Here is a 19,914-nt window from a genome sequence, read left to right on the forward strand (position 1 = left end):
TTGAAATATGGGAAAGAAAATTGTAAATATGCTTTGTTAGTTTTAATATGTCATTTCTATAGCCCAGGAAACACTAAAACACCATTAAAACATTATAGCAAGAGCTTTAGATTCAAAACATCACACTGGCATCAGAACAAATACATGATCTGTAATTTCCATTAGGGATGCACAATATCGGCATTGATATCGGCCAATTTTTGAACATATCGGTATCTGTCCTATAAGAAAAACTGGGCTGATATTAACAGCCGATATTTTTCCCATCTTGTCTCCATTTGTTTGTCTGTTTCAGATGGTGAGGGGGGTGATGTGTAGTTGTTTAGTCCTATGACGGTGATGGTAATCATCTCAGAAGCATAAATGTGTGTGGTGTGTGTGTAAATAACATATTGGAAATTCCACTTTATAGAAAAATAGAAAAGCATTCAAAAATTCAACTTGCATCATTTTAGTCTGTACAAAATTTGCTTATTTCAGAAGCATAAATCGATATCGGCAAAAATTGGTAATCAGCCTTAACAGTGACATTATTATTGGATATCGATATCAGCCAAAATACTTCATATCGGTGCATGCCTAATTCCATACTTGTTGCAGTCTTGTGCCTCAACTTTTAAAATATCCTATCACGGACGTAATATCACAACTAAAAAAAGGTGAAGGAAAATAAATGTCAGTGGTAAAGAACCAATACCGATAAGATGACTAAAGTTATCTGAAGCTTTTTGATTCACCCTCAGTTGGCTCTTGTAGAGAACAATCATCTCAGGCAGCATTACAGCAACAGAGGGCATGTCCAAATCCAGGGGCTGCATCCAACCGAGTACACATTTTAAGGCAAATTACGTCGCACCGAAGCAACAAGGCCCAACAAATTCCAAGGACACTCCAAACGTGTCCTCCAATCCTTCTTCATTTTCACTGAATTTCAATGACAGGTCTGGAGTATGGAGATAGTAAAGGCTATCCCAGGATTTATTGCAACTGAACAAGATTTTCTTTCTGGTTATAATCACGGGAAAAGCGGGAACGGTTGCCAGGAACACGACATACGCTGAGGAAGGCACAGGAATAAATATGAAAGCTAGACCTTCCCAATTCACAGCCACTCATTCCCGGTCGTAGCAGTTGAGAAAAGACCTGGTAGAACGAGTCCTCACAAGAATACTTTACCTGGATTTGGACAGACCTACAATTTTTCTGACTCTGACTTCTTGGTGTAGCATAGACCAGCATATGATGTGTTTTGGTGCTGTTATGCTGGTCCAGCATGTGAAGCTGGTGATTGGATGCTGATCCACCATCTCAACGAGCACCAAAGCAGCTAACCAGCTATGCTGGTCTACGCTGGTCTTTCCAGCAGGGATGGAACACAGTCTGAAACTGAAAGCTGGTGAAGAGAGAACCATTAACAATGGTCACAGGTGAAGCTCCATCGTAGGCTTTCACAGAGGTTTGTACGGTAGTTAACACTTTGAGAAGATATTTATATCAGAGGACCATAGGCTACCCAACAAACCAGGCCAATGGTATCAGAAGCTGATACAGGAACAAATGACATGGTTAAAATGAATCAAGATTGCTGCCAAGTCAGTCAAACAATAGACGTAAGGCTTCAGATGAGGCACACTGGTGATGGTTAAAGTGGTGATGCTGTTTTTTGCCAAAGTTTTGGTCCATAAGAAACTAAAGCGATACTTTTGCTGCAGCAGCAGCACTGAACTGGAGCAGCTAGAATTGCATAGTTTGGTTTATCAAACTGCTATCAGTCAGCGTCATTCCAAGATGTCCGTTTCAAATGGGACCAAGTGGTAGTAGGACAGGTTGGTGACATACGCCTCTGTTTCTTCATCACATACTTCTGTTTCCATTGGTAAGAACTCTGTTTCATCCTCATACCTGGATAAAAAAACACACATTACCCAAAGAGCAGCAGCAAAGGCACTCTGAGAAGGAAGACAGTTCAATTCTAGGGGTTTTAAAGAGACAGTGTGTAGTTTCCTGCCACTAGGAGGCAGTACATATATTTCAGGGTAGTTTTACACCATATCACAGTGACTGTCGCTAGTTTCAAAAATATTGCGGTAATTGTTGTCACCTGTGGAGCGGAAAGCATGTGACCTTTCCGTGACTCTTCGGGTTTTGATGGTTCCATCTAGAGAATGCAATGCCGATTGTAGTTTTCTGGTGCAATACTTTCCAGATATGCTCGGGGTCCTTACCTGCCAATGATGTCATCATACTACGGCAATACCACTTGGCCAAACTTTATTGCATCTTTTTTCGATTCTGTTCTTTCACAAGTGTTTTGGAAAGAATTTAGCAGTTTTGTTTATTAAGTTCATGTTTCTTACAGTCTAAATGTTTTTTTAATGTAACTTACATAAGTCGTATGTCCAGCCAATCATCTAGTGCAGTGGTTCCCAAACTTATTTAGCCGCGCACCCCCTTCTATGTCCCGACCATGTTGACACACACCCCAGCCCCACATCAGGGCATGGCTATATATATATATATATATATATATATATATATATATATATATATATATATATATATATATCAGACGTCACGCTAAACCAGGGGTTGGCAACCTGTTCCCATCAAAGAGCCATTATTACCCGTTTCCCACAGTAAAGAAAACACTGGGAGCCACAGCAGCCGCGGCGTTGTGGGCGGGGCCTACCCTCAGACAGCAGAGAGCTGCTCACAACAGGTGATAGCAGCTGGTACCAGTCGCTCGTGTACGTCAAAGTTATCTTTCATAAGAAGATAATCAATGAAACGATTTATATAAAGTGGATCCAGAAGTTGTAGCCCGTCTCTGCCTACAATATTTTGATATTTTTCACCCTGTTGGTGGTTTTACTGAGTAGGTGCCCCTTTTGTCATACGTTTCTTTTTAAAACATGTTTAGACTGTTCAGAATACAAATCCAGGCTCTGTCACGTTTGATTGTTGTAATTAAACTTTGTAGGTGGGGAAGGTCAGAAAAGGATCCGATCATTTTGTTTTTCCCTCATTTACAGTGACGGAGACAACGGTGCATTGCGCCTGGCTCTGGTGTTAATCAAGTTAAATTATATCTCTTTGCAACAATTTTCACAAGAAAACAGAACAGTTAAAAGCAGGGCTTGTGTTGACCGGACAGTTCCCGTATTTGACCGTTTATTTTGACGGAGAAAGAATAGAAAGAATTACCCCGACGCATGCAGACGAACTGACACTTTATTCGTTTCGCACATCGCAGGTGTAGCTAAATCACTCAAGAAAAGATTTCCTTCTGAACATCTGAGCTGGACACCGCTCAGCGCAGCTCACTGTCAGTGCGTACATAAGGTGCACAGTGAGCTGAAGATGTGGAGAGGGGCTTGGAGCGCGTTGCAGAACCAGAGCGCATGCAGGAAGACTCCTTCCACTGAAGCAAGAGTTTTCCAAACCCGGTCTCTGAGAGAGACTCGTCACTTAGAAAATGTTCCCTGATGATGAAACTTTGGCTGAATTGTGCTTGTTCCTGTCTCCAATGTGGCGTCTGAGGAGAGTCCCAGAATCTCACATCGCCTTCAGCTCAGAAAGCGCCTATATGATTATGCACAAGCGTGACGCGTCAACCCGGTCACACAGTAGACCGGGTTGGAACTGTTCAGGTTTACGCAGACAATCTTTACATTTAGAATTAGCTTACAGATGTAAAATTTATGCAGTAAAATATAAAGCATTTTATTTAAATATCCATTCATTATTTTACAAGCACAGAGAGCTGCATAAGATGGATGGAAGAGCCGCATGCGGCTCCAGAGCCGCGGATTGCTGACTCCTGAGTTAGGGCATGTGCGGAGGACACACACACACACACAAGCAAAATATACTTGTTTTCAATTACGTTTATTGGGCCCACTTACATTTTCTTAGGCCCACCCACAAATGAGTTTCTGACTACGCTAATGGTGACTTTTGACAGACTTCTCTGAGCTCCGCAGCCATTACACTTTTCACCTCGCGCACCCCCTAGCGGCAGCTCGCGCACCCCCATCCCTGATCTAGTGTGAAGTCATCAACAGGTGCAGGACCCCGAGCTGGAAAGAAGTAAACATGGCTTCCAATATGGCGTACCCCAAAGACGCTAGACCCGCACCCTATGTACTTTAGACCTGATTTTTATGGTTGTATGGTACAAAGCGCCAATATTTTTTAACAAATGGACATAATTTTTATTCATTTCCAATAATGTTTCCACGGACATTTCCAGAGATTAACAGTAAAAACTACACATTGTCTCTTTAAAGTTGATGTTAAGGGTTAGAAAGTTACTTAAACGTTGAAAAGAGGTGCGAAATGTGTCTTTGTGAAGTACGCAGAGGAATGTGTTCCTCTTTTGCTTCCTACACTAAAAGGGAAGGAAGAGGTGTACAGACAGACTTCCTGTCTTATTCAACAGGGGTGGAGGGTCACAATAAAGGACTTATAATGCAACAACAAACATAAAAGTTACGGGAAATCTGGCATATATCAGCTGATCTAAGACTTATCTTTAGATGTACACAGGTATCAGATTAGAGTATTGATGTTTTAAGAAGGCTCACGTATGTTCTACAGAGTCCGTAGATGAAGGTCTCTCTTTTTCTTCAGGGATACTGTGATCAAAGACTATCGTCTCTGTGTTCGCCAAACAGAATCCATTTGACCGCATGATTTCTATGAGGTACAGAGTACAGTGTTACGTCAATTATCGGGGCCTCGAGGATGATAACAGCAGATCTTGATTTTATTTTATTTTTTACCTGATATTTTGATCGGATTCTGAAAGCAGGGCTGGATTCTGTGGACCTTGTCATTCCTGAGCACCTGATCGAGCGGCGAGCGCTCAAAGAAAGTCAACATCACCTCTGACCGGGAATACTGGGGAGAGAGAAGGTTTTCGTGGTCAGTGTATGGCTTTTAGAGTTTCTAAATAAATTTATAGAACAAACATGTCGCAGAAACTTTTAAAAATAAACATCACATTTCGCTAATTGATACATTTTTCTTTCCTTTTTGCATTCAGATAAGATGAGTGACCCTAGCAACAAAGAAGTAGTTTTCCCAGAGCTTAAATATCAAAAAGAAGACCCAAAATAAAAAAAAACCTGACAAAAAGACAGCAGATTTAGGTTGCGGGGCAGTCTCTGTCTTTTGCACAATTTCATTTAGTTTCATTTTGGACCGGTTTGAGTGGAAACGAATCCAAATACGAAGCCTCAGTAGGCTAACACTCAGAAAAAGAAACTGATGTGAAACTTGAGGAAAGGATTCAGATATTTGATGTTGCTTTATTGAGGTTCGTACACATGTGAGAAAACTGCAGAGCACAAACCAATTTCTGTAGTTTCTATGGTTACACCCCACCTGCATCATTTAGTCCGCTGCATCTGTGAAACACAATCCTAACACTCAGCAAGTTATTCCTTGATTTCTACCAACAGGGAATATTTAATCCTTAAAATGTGCTTTTATCATCAGGATGAACGTGAGATCCATGGAAAGTATGAAAAAACTTTAAATACAACATTTTCTGTGATGTCCTATGACAACACAAAGCTGTTGATTACCTAACTTTATGGTTTATAAATCAAAATTAGCATCACTGAGACAGGACAAATGTGCCATTTCCCAGACCAAACCTATAAGTTAGTTAAACTATTTAGCAGGTTGGGTTTTATTTTGTCACGTTTCCGACGCAGCCGTAGTGACTCACCTTGCACGGCATGTTGATGGCATTCTTTAGTAGTCCCTCCACCTCGTTCAGCTTCTCCTCCGTGTCGTGTGCCTCTTTGATTTTTACCAAACCTACAAAGCAAATATATGAATGACCTTTGGAAAAATTGTGGACAGATTTTAACTGCTTGTTCTATAAGGAATCCACGAAAGGAGGGACAAGAACGTGAAACTTTGCACTCAGATTCCCATCAGCCCCAGCTGCACCGGGAAGCTGACTAAGCCCACACCTAAGGTTTTTTGGGACACTTTCGAATGCTAACAGGTTCTCTTGGCGTCCTCTGATAAAGAAGCACATTTTCTGGTGATAATGATTTTATTATTATTATTCTAATTTGAAGTTTGTATATTTAAACTTTGAGTGAAATAAATTATTGAATTGAATTGAATTGAATTGTCATTATCAGGGCAATGGTAGCTCAGGAACGGGAGCTGGTTGCCTATAGCGATCGGAGTGTTCCTGCCAGGGTATTCTGTTGTTGTGTACTTAGGCAAGACACTTCACCTAACTTGCCTATGTCAGGGTATCTGCAGGTTTAAGGGAGCCGAATTTAAGACTTTTTAAGACCTTTTTTAAGGCCACTTTGACCAAATTTAAGCTATTTTTTTTTATTAAATTTAAGCTATAATTTCCAGCTATTGCCTGGAACCGGTGCTAACCACATCGCAAACGTGGGATTACCCACCCAATTACCATTAAACTTGCACTTCCCCATGGCACAAGCTCCCACTAGCTTAACCAGCTAATGTGCTCATCTAAAAATAGCCCTCTTTCACAACCAACTGAATGTGTACGGTTCCGCTTACGCCAACACCATACACAAAAAATGCTGAAGACTAGCTAGAAATTCTTGTTCATTGGGTCTTTGGTAATTTAAGACCTTTGGAAACTGTATTTAAGGATTATTTGTCATTTTTAAGGATTTTCAAGGCCTTAAATTTAGAAAAGAAAATTTAAGACTTTTTAAGGACCCGCGGATACCCTGCAATGTTGGTGGTGGTCAGAAGGGAGGATAGAGAGCAGAGATTGTCCTAGTGATAGTGACTTTGCAACATGGCTGAATGCATTCTGTTAGCCAATCAGAAGCGAGGTGTGTGCATATCATTAATAATAATGATCATTTCTGCCGTTTTTAGCCTACTTCTGCAACAGCAAACTTCTGCATCTCAGAACAACGATTCAATGACTTATAAGGCATTGATTAACACTAGGGAACACTGCAAATGTACTGAACAAAAGAGTAAACCACACCTTAAAGTAACAGTAAACATGTTTCAGGATTCAATCAATGGCAATTAAGGCTCTAAATTATTTAATCCATAGAGAACTTCCAGTCAAGTCAATGAAAGCCTCTGATATACAGAGAAAGTCAGCCATGTTGCTATTGCTATAACCTCCACATCCAACAGAGTAATCTTTCTACAAAATCAGCACTTGTAGTGACTTTTTCACTAACCTGAGACCATCTTTAGAACAAAAACTGTTGCTGTGGCACATGTTTACAGGACGGAATAACAGGGAAACATAATAACAGAGGCTGCCTAACAAAGTACAAGTAGCAGGATCCAATTTAAGAAGTTGCGGGGGAGTTGAATGGTCTTGTTTGCTGCTCCTGGGAGTGCGCGGTCAGGGAAGCGTCCTCTACTGCTGAGCTGACAAAAGAGTGAGGAGAATAAAGATGAAGGCTGCAGCCGCAGTGACGAGCCTCATGTAAACAGCAGTCAGTGATTTATGGAAGGACTGAGTAACTCACGCTCTTACCCATTTGTGGTGATTACATCATACTCAGGACTACAAGAGGACAGAATGAGCACTTAAATCACCCCCTTGAATACAGGTTTAACAGTTTTATTGGATCATTTTCTTTAAATGAGAAATTTTCTAACTTATCAGACAGACGTGAAATGTTTCGCCTTGCTTATTTTTCAAAATTTCAAACTAAGATTTTAGTTTTTGGCAGGTAAAATTTACATTTCTGTAAAACTTGACAAAGAAAACTTGAAAAATGTGCACCCAAACTACTTAATTTACGTTTAATCACTGATATAAGACATTCATAGCTCAAAAGTCCTGAATTACTGTACTTAGAAACTGCCAAAACAATGCTTATCAGTTAAGTGTTAAGTTATTGCAAAACCTTTAACGTAAAGGAGTCTGTCCGGGCAGTGGGTGCTGTCACAGCAATTCATAGCTTATAGCCATTGGCTGTTCTCGTAGCTACGGGATGGCAGACACAGCCATTTGGGGCTACGGGCACGCCCTCGTGCTGTGGCTACAATCGGAGCTCGGCCCTACTGTCTAACTATGCTGTCAGACAGAGGCAGTTTTACCATTAGGCATAGGTTGGCAGCCACCTGGGGCCCCCTTGTGTTGGGGGGCCCCCTAGCCCTGACCGCCGGCACCCCTCTGTTAATGCAACAATATTATTATTACCAACCTGTCGCCGCCGACGGGATTGGACATGCGCAATTCTCATTACTATAATTCCTGAACCATTCAAGATATCTGTAAAATTCTAAAAGTGCTGAAAATATTAAAAATAGGACTTTTCATGCATATACAATACATTACGGTAGCCACCGGGATTCCCTGTCTTGAGCTCAACGAATCACAACACAGATTCAGAGACATGCTGAGTTTGTCATCCAAAATGCTCTGTTTTATAACCTTTGAATGGCTGGTCACATTCAAAAAAATTCCAAAGGTTCCTAAAAGTACATAAAAGCAGCTTTCCAATGATCCATAGCATGAAGCAATCAGAGTTATGGAAATCCTGATGTACAGCCTGATTGAAACAGAGCACAGTGGAGCGCAGCGCCGCGGTGAAAGCGGATAACGGAATGGGGAAGCTAATTAGCATAAAAAGCCAGCATGAAATTATGGAAATGCCTCAATTAAAATCAACACGATCTATTAGGTGTCCCAGAGTGTCAGAACCCAAGCCCCCAAACCGGCCTCTCCCAGCTAACCGGCCTCCATCTTGGACCACATTTCCCAGCAAGCTCCTCGCGGGAACTCCCGGCATTCTCCCAGTCACACCCAAGCCTATATATGGAAGACGCCGCACCGGCTCTTCACTCAGTCATCGTTTCATTGAAACCCCTGATCAGAGTTCTCTACCGAATAATCCAGACGTCAAACATCCTTACCGAGTTCAACTCCCGTACCCAGTCGACCATCGTGACAGGATGACTGAGTCCGTAGATCCAGCGGAGTTCGAGCGCATGAAAAGAAAGACGGAGCAAATGGAAAATGAAATCATTCAGCTCCACGCCCTGATCGATCGGCTCCACACCAAACAAAACTCCCAGACCGATCTCATCCTACAATTATCCACAGCCCTCCATGCTCTCCAGCAGCAAGCCCTCGCTCCACCAACAGAGGGGCTGCACTTTAGTCTCCCAGAGAGGTGGAACGGAGAGACGGGGAGCCCAGACGGTCTACTCGCCACCCTCGACATGCAGTTTGAGTGCCAGCCAGGGCGCTTCCCCACTGCGCGCTCTCGGGTGGCGCATCTCACCTCCCTGCTCTCCGGACGCGCGGCTGAGTGGGCCGCTGCGCTTTATAATTCCAAATCACCGGCTTGCAATGACTATGCTGCTTTTGTGTCCGCCCTCAGAAAGACTTTTGTTCCACCCAGCAGCGAAGTGGGAGCAGAAACACAACTCCTAAAGCTCCGCCAGCGGGAGCGCACGGTGTGTGCTTATGCGTCGGGGTTCCGCACCATCTCCGCCAAGCTGCGGTGGGATGACTCTGCCCTCCGAGCCGTCTTCTTGGAGGGACTGGCGACCTACATCCGTGATGAGATGGCGGGAAAGGAACTGCCCCAGACCCTGGATGAAGTGGTCGATTTGGCGCTGCGCATGGATCAGCGGGTTCTGGTTCGGCCCAAGCCCTTCACTCGCCCATCCAGGGCACCTGGCCCTCTTCCTCGTTCCCCCACGCCTGCTCCCGGACCCGCTTCTACTGATGAGCCCATGCAATCAGGCCACCTTCCTCCAGAGGAGAGACAGCGACAGTGGCGCGAGGGTCTCTGTGCCTATTGTGGCTCCTCCCACCACAGACGCCTGAACTGTCCATTACGTTTGGGAAATGAAGGAACCCACTGAGTATCGGGGTCGCTCAGCCTGGGTCACCTTCAGCCCCCGCCTCTTCAAATCGACTCCTTCTTCATGTTACCCTCCTTCATGGTGAGACCTCACTTCAGATGCACGCGCTGTTGGACTCGGGGGCCGCTGACAATTTTATGGACATGGATCTGGCTAAGCGCCTACGGATCCCCATGACCCCCTTGGAGAGAGTTGTGCCTGTGACCTCGGTGGACGGTAGGCCCCTCCAACCCTATCCGATCCAAAACCGAACCCAGCCACTCCAGATGATTGTCCAAGGCCACCGAGAGACCCTCCAGTTCCTGATCATATGTGCTCCCTACTCTCCTCTAATCCTGGGATTTCCCTGGCTCCGTCTCCACGACCCCCGGATTTCCTGGTCCCAGGGCCGCATTTTGGAATGGGGGACCCAGTGCCAGGCCCACCTCTCTCCTCCTACATCCATGCCAGACCGCCCGGACGGTGACACTGGCCAAACACCGCCCAATCTGCCACTGCCCTACCGGGACCTGGCTGCGGTGTGCGAAAAGCGGCGCGCCACCACACTGCCGCCTCACCGCCCGTACGACATGGAAATCAAGCTGCAACCAGGAACCAGTCCACCCCGGGGGCGCCTTTTTTCTCTCTCTCCTGCCGAGTCCAGAGCCATGGAGGAATATATTGACCAGGTCCTCCAGCAGGGTTTCATTCGACCTTCCTCCTCCCCGGGTGCCGCAGGCTTCTTCTTTGTCAGGAAAAAGGAGGGTGATCTCCGCCCCTGTATCGATTACCGAGGTCTGAACAAAATCACAGTCAAAGACCGTCATCCTCTGCCGCTCCTCACATCTGCCCTGGACGCTATCTCCCAGGCGCGGATCTTCACCAAGCTGGACCTCCGGAGCGCCTACAATCTGGTCCGTATTAAAGCTGGAGATGAGTGGAAGACCGCTTTCATCACACCCACCGGTCACTGGGAGTACCAGGTAATGCCCTTCGGGCTGTGCAATAGCCCCGCCGTTTTTCAACGCCTCATAAACGATGTCCTCCGCGACATGTTGGGACGGTGGGTGTTTGCCTACCTGGATGACATCCTGATCTACTCCAAGTCCGAGGCCGAACACTTCCACCATGTTCGCGCTGTTCTAACCCGGCTCCTGGACAATAACCTGTTCTGTAAGCCCGAGAAGTGCTCCTTTCACCAGCGGTCCGTATCATTCCTGGGCTACATGATTTCAGATAAAGGACTAACCATGGACCCTCAGAAAGTCCAGGCGGTGAGAGACTGGCCCCTCCCGACGAGCCTGAAACAACTGCAGAGTTTTCTGGGTTTCTGCAACTTTTACCGCCGTTTTATTAAGGACTTTAGCACCATTGTGGCACCTCTCACTTCTCTCACCCGACCAAGCCCTCCGAGCCAACCGTTCCGGCTGACTCCTGACGCCGTTCGGGCCTTCCAACACCTAGTCGCTCGTTTCACGTCGGCTCCTATCCTCCGCCATCCGGACGGATCATGCAGTCCCCTTTGTGGTCGAGGTCGACGCCTCGGATGTTGGCGCCGGTGCCATCTTGTCCCAAGCCGGGCCCGACGACAGGCTTCATCCCTGCGCCTACTTCTCCAGGAAGTTTTCCACCACCCAGCAGAAGTACGGCGTAGGGGATCGCGAGCTGCTGGCCATAAAGTGGGCATTGGAGGAATGGAGGCAGTGGCTACTGGGCACCACTCAGCCGTTCACCATCTGGACGGACCACCAGAACCTGACCCACATCAGATCAGCCAAGCAGCTCAATCCTCGCCAGGCCCGCTGGGCCCTCTTCTCTGAGCCCTATGAATTCCATCTCGCCTACCGCCCAGGGACAAAGAACCAGAAGGCGGACGCCCTTTCCCGCCAGTTCACACATCCAACGCCCACGTCCGAGCCGGCACCTATCCTCCCCGAGCACCGTTTCTTGGCCCACCTGAGGTGGCCACTGGAGGAGGCTATCCAAAACGCCCTCCGAGACGATCCAGCACCTCCAGAGACCCCCGCGGGTCGGCTCTACGTCCCCACGGCCTGTCGCAGCGAGGCATTGTCCTGGGCCCACTCAACACGCCTGTCTGGCCACGCGGGCTTCTCACGGACTCTTAGGTTCCTCAAACGAGCTCTCTGGTGGCCACGTATGGAGAGAGATGTAAAGGACTATACGAGTGCCTGTGACGTCTGCGCCCGCTCCAAGACATCCAACCAGGCCTCGGTTGGTACCCTCAGACCTCTTCCGGTACCCAGCCGCCCCTGGTCCCATGTGGGGTTGGACTTCGTCACAGGGCTCCCACCAGTCAACGACCTTAATACCATCATGACGGTCACTGACCGGTTTTCTAAGGCTGTTCACGTCATCGCCCTTCGGGGCCTCCCCTCGGCCCGACGCACAGCTGAGTTGTTCCTGGAGAATGTGGTGCGTCTCCATGGATTTCCTGTCGACGTGGTCTCGGATCGTGGTCCCCAGTTCACGGCCCGGTTCTGGAGGGCTTTTTGTCATCTGTTGGGAGCATCAGTCAGCCTATCTTCGGGCTATCACCCGCAGACCAACGGCCAAACGGAGCGGGCAAACCAACAACTGGGTCGGTACCTCCGCTGCTTTGTCTCGGCCCAACCCTCGCAGTGGCCTAAGTACCTCCTCTGGGCTGAGTTATCCCACAATCTCCACACCTCCTCAGCCACTCTGATGTCCCCGTTCGAAGTCTGCTATGGCTACCAGCCCCCGGTCTTTGCCCACCAGGAACCCGAAGTTGCGGTGCCGGCCGCTCAATCCCTGGTGAGGCGCTGCAGGAACGCCTGGATAAAGGCGCGGGCCTCCATAACCCGAGCTAACGCCCGTTACTCTCACCAACACCTCCGCCGACACCGTCCTGGTCCCTCATATGCTCCAGGGGATAAGGTCTGGGTGTCCACGGCAGACCTCCGTGTCCGTGCCGGGTCCAGGAAGCTCGCTCCCCGGTTCCTTGGGCCTTACCCCGTGCAAAGGGTCATCAACCCGGTCACGTACCGGCTGCGGCTGCCTGCGAGTCTCCGCATCCATCCCACCTTCCATATCTCCCGGCTCAAGCCCTACGTGGAATCCTCCCTCCTTCCGCCTCCGGCTCCGGCGCCTCCGCCTGCCCGCTTCCTCGACGGTGAGCCCATCTACACCGTCCGGCGCATCCTGGACGCTCGCCGCAGGGGACGGGGCTGGCAGTATCTGGTCGATTGGGCGGACTACGGCCCTGAGGAACCCTCCTGGGAGCCGGCCCACTCCATCTTGGACCCTGCGATTGTCTCTGACTTCTGGGACCGCCGAGGTCGCCCTGGGACTTCTGGAGCCGTCCCTGGACCGGGGGGTCCTGTCAGAACCCAAGCCCCCAAACCGGCCTCTCCCAGCTAACCGGCCTCCATCTTGGACCACATTTCCCAGCAAGCTCCTCGCGGGAACTCCCGGCATTCTCCCAGTCACACCCAAGCCTATATATGGAAGATGCCGCACCGGCTCTTCACTCAGTCATCGTTTCATTGAAACCCCTGATCAGAGTTCTCTACCGAATAATCCAGACGTCAAACATCCTTACCGAGTTCAACTCCCGTACCCAGTCGACCATCGTGACACAGAGGGCTTATATCTTAAGACAGTGACCACGAAGAAGGACAGATCTCCAGTGAACCAGGGTATGAATGTTTGTTCAGTCTTTATTAATAAGAGAAAGAAGCTGCATGCTTCATAAAAGCTTTTATTTTCACTTCTGAAAGTGACGTCGTTTTTCGATGTAATCATCAAAGGAAGCAGAAAAGGAAATACAATGGAAAATGTCTAAAGGGAGGAAAACATGGACCAAAATTGAAAATAGAAAAAAAAACAAAGGCAAAAGCACAGAAGCACTGACAGGAAAAAGAAAGCAGAGCTAATATTGAAAGCGCTCAAAGGGAGAGAAATACAGGAAAAAAGACGAGGACTTATAAAAAGGGAAAATAACTCATGTCAGAAGATGGGAGAGTTTCGCAAATCCAGTTCCAGGTAAGATTGTCGAAAATTTTGTGTAAGGAGCCCCATGTCTGTGTTCGCCTTGGGCCCCCAAATTGCTAAATCCGCCCCTGCTGTCAGTTACAAGAAGACAGTAAATAATCGGAAAAGCAACTTTATGTAGGTGTACTTTTGAAAACAGCAACAAAATAAGGCTAAGTCATGAAAATGAGCAGAAAGAGATGTTTTATGTATGTTACATCCACTAAAATATGTTTTCCAACAAAAATTCCAACAATTTCCTGTTGAAGTGTCTATTTCCTGCTTGGACTTCCTGGCTTCATGATGCAGCAATCTCTGAGCTAATCCAATCAGCTAAAAGCATTTATCTAATGAATAAACTACATGCTCTTTCAGCTGATTTTGCTCTTTTCTTTTGAGAAACATGGGATTTTTCTTGGGGGGGGGGGGGGGTTACAAAAAAAAACCTTATAAAACAATATGAGTCTTTAATTAGACAAACGTGATTTACATTAGTCTTGCTGATGCGGCCATGAGAGTTCTAATGGGTTTACACGGTTTTTCATTATATAGGAGTTGTTAGATGTTGTAAAACTCACACAGTAAAAGCCACAGAGATCTTCTGCAGGGATCTGATAAGCTCCAGTCAGCAGAAGAACTCTTATCATTTGACTGGTATCTCAGAAGTTTGGTCAGTGTGTTACTTCTGCATACTTTAGTCAACGTGCAAGCGCTATGACCCAAAATGTGCTAAAATGCAACACTATGATCATTTCTGTGCAAAGATCACGCTAACACAAAAAGAATGATATTATTCAGGAAGAATCCCTATGCTTTATCACGGTGCATTTGTCACATATCAGACACAAAAAAGGCAGAAATTAGCTGGGCTACATAGAGCTGCAGAAACTAAAATACTGTTTTAAAGTCTAAACATGTCTTATTTACAGCCTCCAAAATATTTATGAATCTATCAAGAATAGTGAATTTTGTGCATATTTTCTTTAGAATTTTTTTTCCCAGAGAACTCTCTGAACTCCTGAAGTGTAAACATGGCTACTTATGTGAGTAAATAACCCGTGATGTGAAAAGTTTTAAAACTTTGCATGAAATTCAGAATATTAGAGCAGTCTTAGGCTGGAAATAAACTTGTGTTTTAGCCTCATGTCTTTGTTCGTACACTTACTGCTGCACAGCCTGTAGTACTAGAGGAGTCCACAAGGGGGCACAGTAGAGCACTCAGACTGGATAGAGTCCCAGGTTTGTGGGCCACAACCAAAACAAATATGGCGTAAATAGAGGAGATCAGTAACTGACTAATTTTGAGATTACGTAAAATACAGGATGAAAGACCTCTAAACCAGAAACAAAGTGACTGTGGTGAGTGTGGGTGTTTCCCAACGTCAAGGCGCCTTGCTTACAAGGACACTGTCCTTCCTTGGTCCAAGAAAACGGTTAAATAGAACTGACTTACTTCATGACTGCGGCAGTCACATCACATCACACGTGAGGTAAAGTTATATTTTATATGTATACGTTTCAATATAAACATATAACGACCCTTTTATTTTTTAAATTGTGTATTGTTAAATTAAATATGTAAGTGAGTTAATACCTGCTAGCTGCCGGAGCCAACCCTAGAGAACTGTACTGGATCTAAAAATATTTGTGATATCAGCCCAATATCTACAATTAGTTGACTTACCGCGCCTCATGATTTTTATCTTGAGAGGCGTTATAGAAAGGATATTTTCTTCTTCTTACATTTAAACTTGAAATTTGCCCTCAGTAGCTGCCGGCTCCTGATCCTCCTTTTGAAAATACTGTGGTGTATTCTGGGAAATTTTCAACCAAGGCCAGGCTACAAGACACCTCCCATGTATCCTTGGTAAGCTAGCTAAACGGCTAACAAATGGAGAACAGATGACTCTGTATTGGAACAGGTCTTGGTGGTTCCTAGGCAACTGGGGTGAGATCAAGTCATCAAGGCGAGGTTCCTTGGCATTGAGAAACACCCTGTGTCTTGCTCGTTTTGTGAACTCCACCTACTGGTTACTCATATACTGCAGCATTCAAATGCTTTGCATTAATTTAGGGGGACACGCACAAACGATGCTTCAAATCACTGCAAGTTACGCGAGGCAGCCATTTTAAACACATGTGCGCATCAGCAAACAGCAAGCTTATTTCCAGCCCTATAAGAGCAACAAGACACTTTATTCTTAGCAGTTCTAACTAGCCGTTAGCTTATCAGTCATGTAGGATCTAAACTCTTCGGGAAGCTATCTACAGGTAGGATTTTGATTCTTCATATCCTTTAACTGAAACATAATTCAAACTGGCTTAAAATTCTCCCTCATGGTCAAATTTTGACTTTTTTTTAATCCATGCTGAAAACAACACACCATCCTAAATCAAAGACAAATACCATATCATGTACTGTATATCTTTCTGGTTTCTTCAGTAAGAACCAGTAGAAAGAGGAGACTTGTGGTTCATTCTGAGTCATTTCTTGATGATATTGAGTTCATGATCCCGTCAAGCCTGAGCTAGCATGTGAGGTAGAGGACTAAATATGGTGAGTCCACTCACTCCCTGAGTCTCCTTCTCATCATGACATCAGTCTGAGAAGCTGTACACGCCTTCTTTGTTGCCTGGGTGCTGCACGGAAACAGGAAAACACGGCTATTGAGCCTGAAACTGGAGCTGAGTGGAGCAAGAAAGGCCAGAGCCGTGGAGCTAAAACAATCCTGCATAATAAGTCTAAATCTTGTGATTCCCAGGGAAAAAATGAAAAATGTTAAAGTGAGTAAGTGAAGTTATCCCCCTGTATCATGGCGTTGTTTACTTAGCTGTGATCTGGGGAGGAAGCCTGACCGATAGAGGAAAGAAGTCAAAAGTCAGTCATGAGATCTGAAACGTCTCTTTCCCAAAATACACTACACCCTGGGCCTGACAGAGGCAAGGCAGAGAGCTGTCAACAACTCTGTCAGCTATTTCAGGGCCTGGGAAGGAAGCGCAGCCTTCTACTAACGGGATGTTTCCGAAACATTTGTACAGCCTCAGTGGGCAGAGACAAAAGGGAAGTGCTAAGGAAACTCTGGGGGATCAAATGCACAGAATAAATCAAGAGCTCTGCCAAATCTGGAGGAAGTCAGGGTGCCACATGGTGGGCAGAAGCCCTGAAAGTTTGTTTTAGCTCACCAAAGGGCTGGCGGGAATAATCCGAGGGTTTTCTTTACTTATTATTTGTTTTCCTTTGAATTTCTGTCAGAAATGATGACAGAGTTTGTTTAATGAGTAAATGATGCTAACTTGTCATCAAGAAGGTGGATTTAAAGTTTGTTTGCAAATAATTCTTTATAATCAACCAAAATGTAATATTTTTAACCAATTATGTGCTTGTTGCTTGATATTTGTCTAAAACAACCACTAAATGTTGGACTTTTTAAACACATAATTATATTATTCATTTTTATTTGTCAAAGCAGAAACAAATCAAATAATTTCTTTGTGATCATTATGTTTTAGCTAATATGACTGGTGTTCATGTAACATAAGAAGCAGGAGCGTTTGTTTCTGTGCATTTTGCTGAATGTTACATTTTAGGGTTTTTTGTTATTTATAATTGAAGTATAAATATAACTAGTTAAAACTGGAAATAGCAGGTTAACAATTTATAAAAGACAACTGCAAAAAGACGTGAGCAAAGCCCAGAAACAAGAGAAAGATTATTTCCCTGGGAATAAAGACGGAACAGATGACATTTCAGGTCCTAAATATTAAGAATTGGAAACACATCATGAGCAGCTCCTGGTTTACAGCTAAAGGAACATCCTCATGTTGACTTTGTTAATTATTACCTAACTTGTCCAAATAAGCACACAGTACAGATCGATACGGCCATGACCTCCTTTTTGTCCTCGTTCACCTAATTTTGTTACACAATTTAACAAATAAAGAAACATAATTATGGATAAAGATGCTTCATATCTGACCAAAACGTAAATAACGTTTGTTCACAGTTGTTTTCATGAAGCATCCAACTATAATCCACAGAAATGTAGAAACAGCTTTAGCTGCATGGAGCAGAAGCATGAATACGTAGGGATTTAGAGTCCAAGCAGCAGCAAACTGATCATCGACCACTTGGTAAAGAATAATTTTATCTTATTGAGACATGAACTGACCCTAACAGGAAAAATACAGCTAAAGTAAACACAAAATGTTTAAATGACAGTCACTTTGTAATGAAAATTAAACTTAAATACTGTAAATTGTTATAAAGTAATACGTTATATTAAACAAATATTATTTTTTATCTTACTGTTGCATTATTATAATTTTTTTGCCTTTAACTGATATGAAATGCAAGAATAAACATTTCTAAAGTTCTCAAAAAGTAGTGATGCACCGATATGAACTTTTTGTGGCAATACCGATATCCAATATCACTGTTGTGGCTGACAACCGATATTTTCAGATACTTATATACTGACATTAATGCTTCTAAAATCAGCATATTTTGTATAGAATTAAAATTATTAAAGCTGAATTTACATTATGTACACACACCACACACATTTATGCTTCTGAGATGATTACGATCACTGTCACATGACTAAGCAAATACACATCACCCCCCTCGACCTCTGAAACAGGCAAACAAATTGAGACAAGATGTAAAAAATATCGGTTGTTAATATCGGCCCGCTTTTATTAATCAGACTGATACCGATATGTTAAAAAAAGATTATTACCGGCCGATACCGATACTGATGCCGATATATTGTATATTATATCAAAAAGTGATTCAGAAAACATTTTGTATTGGTTATGGAGCGAGAAACTGCTTTTATTCCGATTACTTGTTCTGTTATTAAATCTTTAAAGCCAATTTTATCATATCTGCTCCAAGTGTTGCCAAGTTTCTTAGACCTCATCTATCTCTTTAACAGGATTAGTACCTTCCTCAGACATCTGCCTCCTTGTGGAAGATCTGAGTGTTGCAGAAGATATGTGTCACTAATACTTTGTTACTGTTGTTTATGTATCTAATGGGATGTTTTTAATAGCTATACAACTGTTTTATTTGCATTTTCCACTGAATAAACGAACATTTAAATTTAAAAAAATATATTTTCTGTATCGTGCTGGCTTAAAAGAGTTGATTAAGAGTTCCTGTCCCATCACCAACCTTCTATCAGAGGACATTTGGACAGGTCCCTTCTGTCCTCTGGGAAAGAGTCCAGCAGCTTTTTAAACAGCCGTCCCAGATCTGAGTAACTCCTGTGGAGGTATAAAATGTTCCTGTCGGACCACTCGGTTCTGATCTCGAAGAACTCCTCTTCCTCCCCTCGCTGGCTGATGATGAGTCTCCGGATCCCGTTAACCCAGCAGTCCCGGACGAACATGTTGACCAGAGACGTGCCTTCAAACACGGCCGACGCCATCCTTCATCCCTCCGTCAGTCCCCCGGCATGTTAGGGAGGGAGAGGAGGCCCAGGAGTCCGGAGGAGAAAAAGAGAAGGAGGAAACTTTTCGGTCAGCCCTCCGTGTGACCGTCAGACAGCTGCAGCTGAGAATAAAAACAGGAGGAGGAGGAGGAGGAGGAGGCGCAACGTGGCATGACTTGTAGAAAAAAAACACTGGAGAATAAAATAAAGCCCCTGCAAAAAAAAAAAAAAAAGGATCTGGAAACATAGATGTTTATCTTCCTCACTCTGCAAAAAAAAAAAAAAAAAGAGAGAGAGAGAGAGAGAGAGAGAGAGAGAATCTCAAAATTTTGTTTTCTCTCTTTTTTCATCTCAAGTTCAGTTTGAAATTTGTTGCTTTCCTTTTCCTCCCCTCTTCCTCCCTCCTTTCTTCCTTCCTCCCTCCTTGACAACAGGCTGCAATTATGGAAAGAATGCACAGTTTGCAAAAACATTCTACTCCAGAAAAACAAACAAGATATCATTTAAAATATATCTAAATTTGATTAACTAGATATTAATTCATGTCATTTTTAATCCTCTCATATTAGATTGTCTTTCTTTGATTATCACGTGTTGTTATTTAATTTAACCAACAAATGAG

At 44.5% G+C, this 19,914-nt stretch overlaps 1 protein-coding gene across 1 annotated transcript; it reads right to left on the reverse strand.

Moving 5' to 3' along the window:
* Positions 1–1,547: 1,547 nt before the first annotated feature.
* pxdc1b (PX domain containing 1b) lies at positions 1,548–19,420 on the reverse strand. Its single transcript, XM_015954779.3, has 5 exons — positions 19,034–19,420; positions 5,738–5,829; positions 4,785–4,902; positions 4,587–4,698; positions 1,548–1,902 (listed from the first exon to the last, which is right to left on the reverse strand). Exons 1-5 carry the CDS (start codon positions 19,287–19,289, stop codon positions 1,779–1,781), a joined length of 702 nt encoding a protein of 233 aa, XP_015810265.1. The 5' UTR covers positions 19,290–19,420; the 3' UTR covers positions 1,548–1,778.
* Between the last annotated feature and the right edge of the window lie 494 nt (positions 19,421–19,914).

The sequence above is a fragment of the Nothobranchius furzeri genome, chromosome 7, assembly GCF_043380555.1.
Source record: "Nothobranchius furzeri strain GRZ-AD chromosome 7, NfurGRZ-RIMD1, whole genome shotgun sequence".
Taxonomy (NCBI): Eukaryota; Metazoa; Chordata; class Actinopteri; order Cyprinodontiformes; family Nothobranchiidae; genus Nothobranchius; species Nothobranchius furzeri.

What these genes read in the sequence shown, in the direction of transcription:
- pxdc1b (XM_015954779.3), bottom strand. Translation starts at nt 19,289, where the DNA reads ATGGCGTCGGCCGTGTTTGAAGGCACGTCTCTGGTCAACATGTTCGTC. An exon ending in CCATCAACATGCCGTGCAAG is followed by an intron (nt 4,903 to 5,737) that starts GTGAGTCACTAC and finishes CTCTCTCCCCAG; the next exon opens with TATTCCCGGTCAGAGGTGAT. An exon ending in GAATCCGATCAAAATATCAG is followed by an intron (nt 4,699 to 4,784) that starts GTAAAAAATAAA and finishes TGTACCTCATAG; the next exon opens with AAATCATGCGGTCAAATGGA.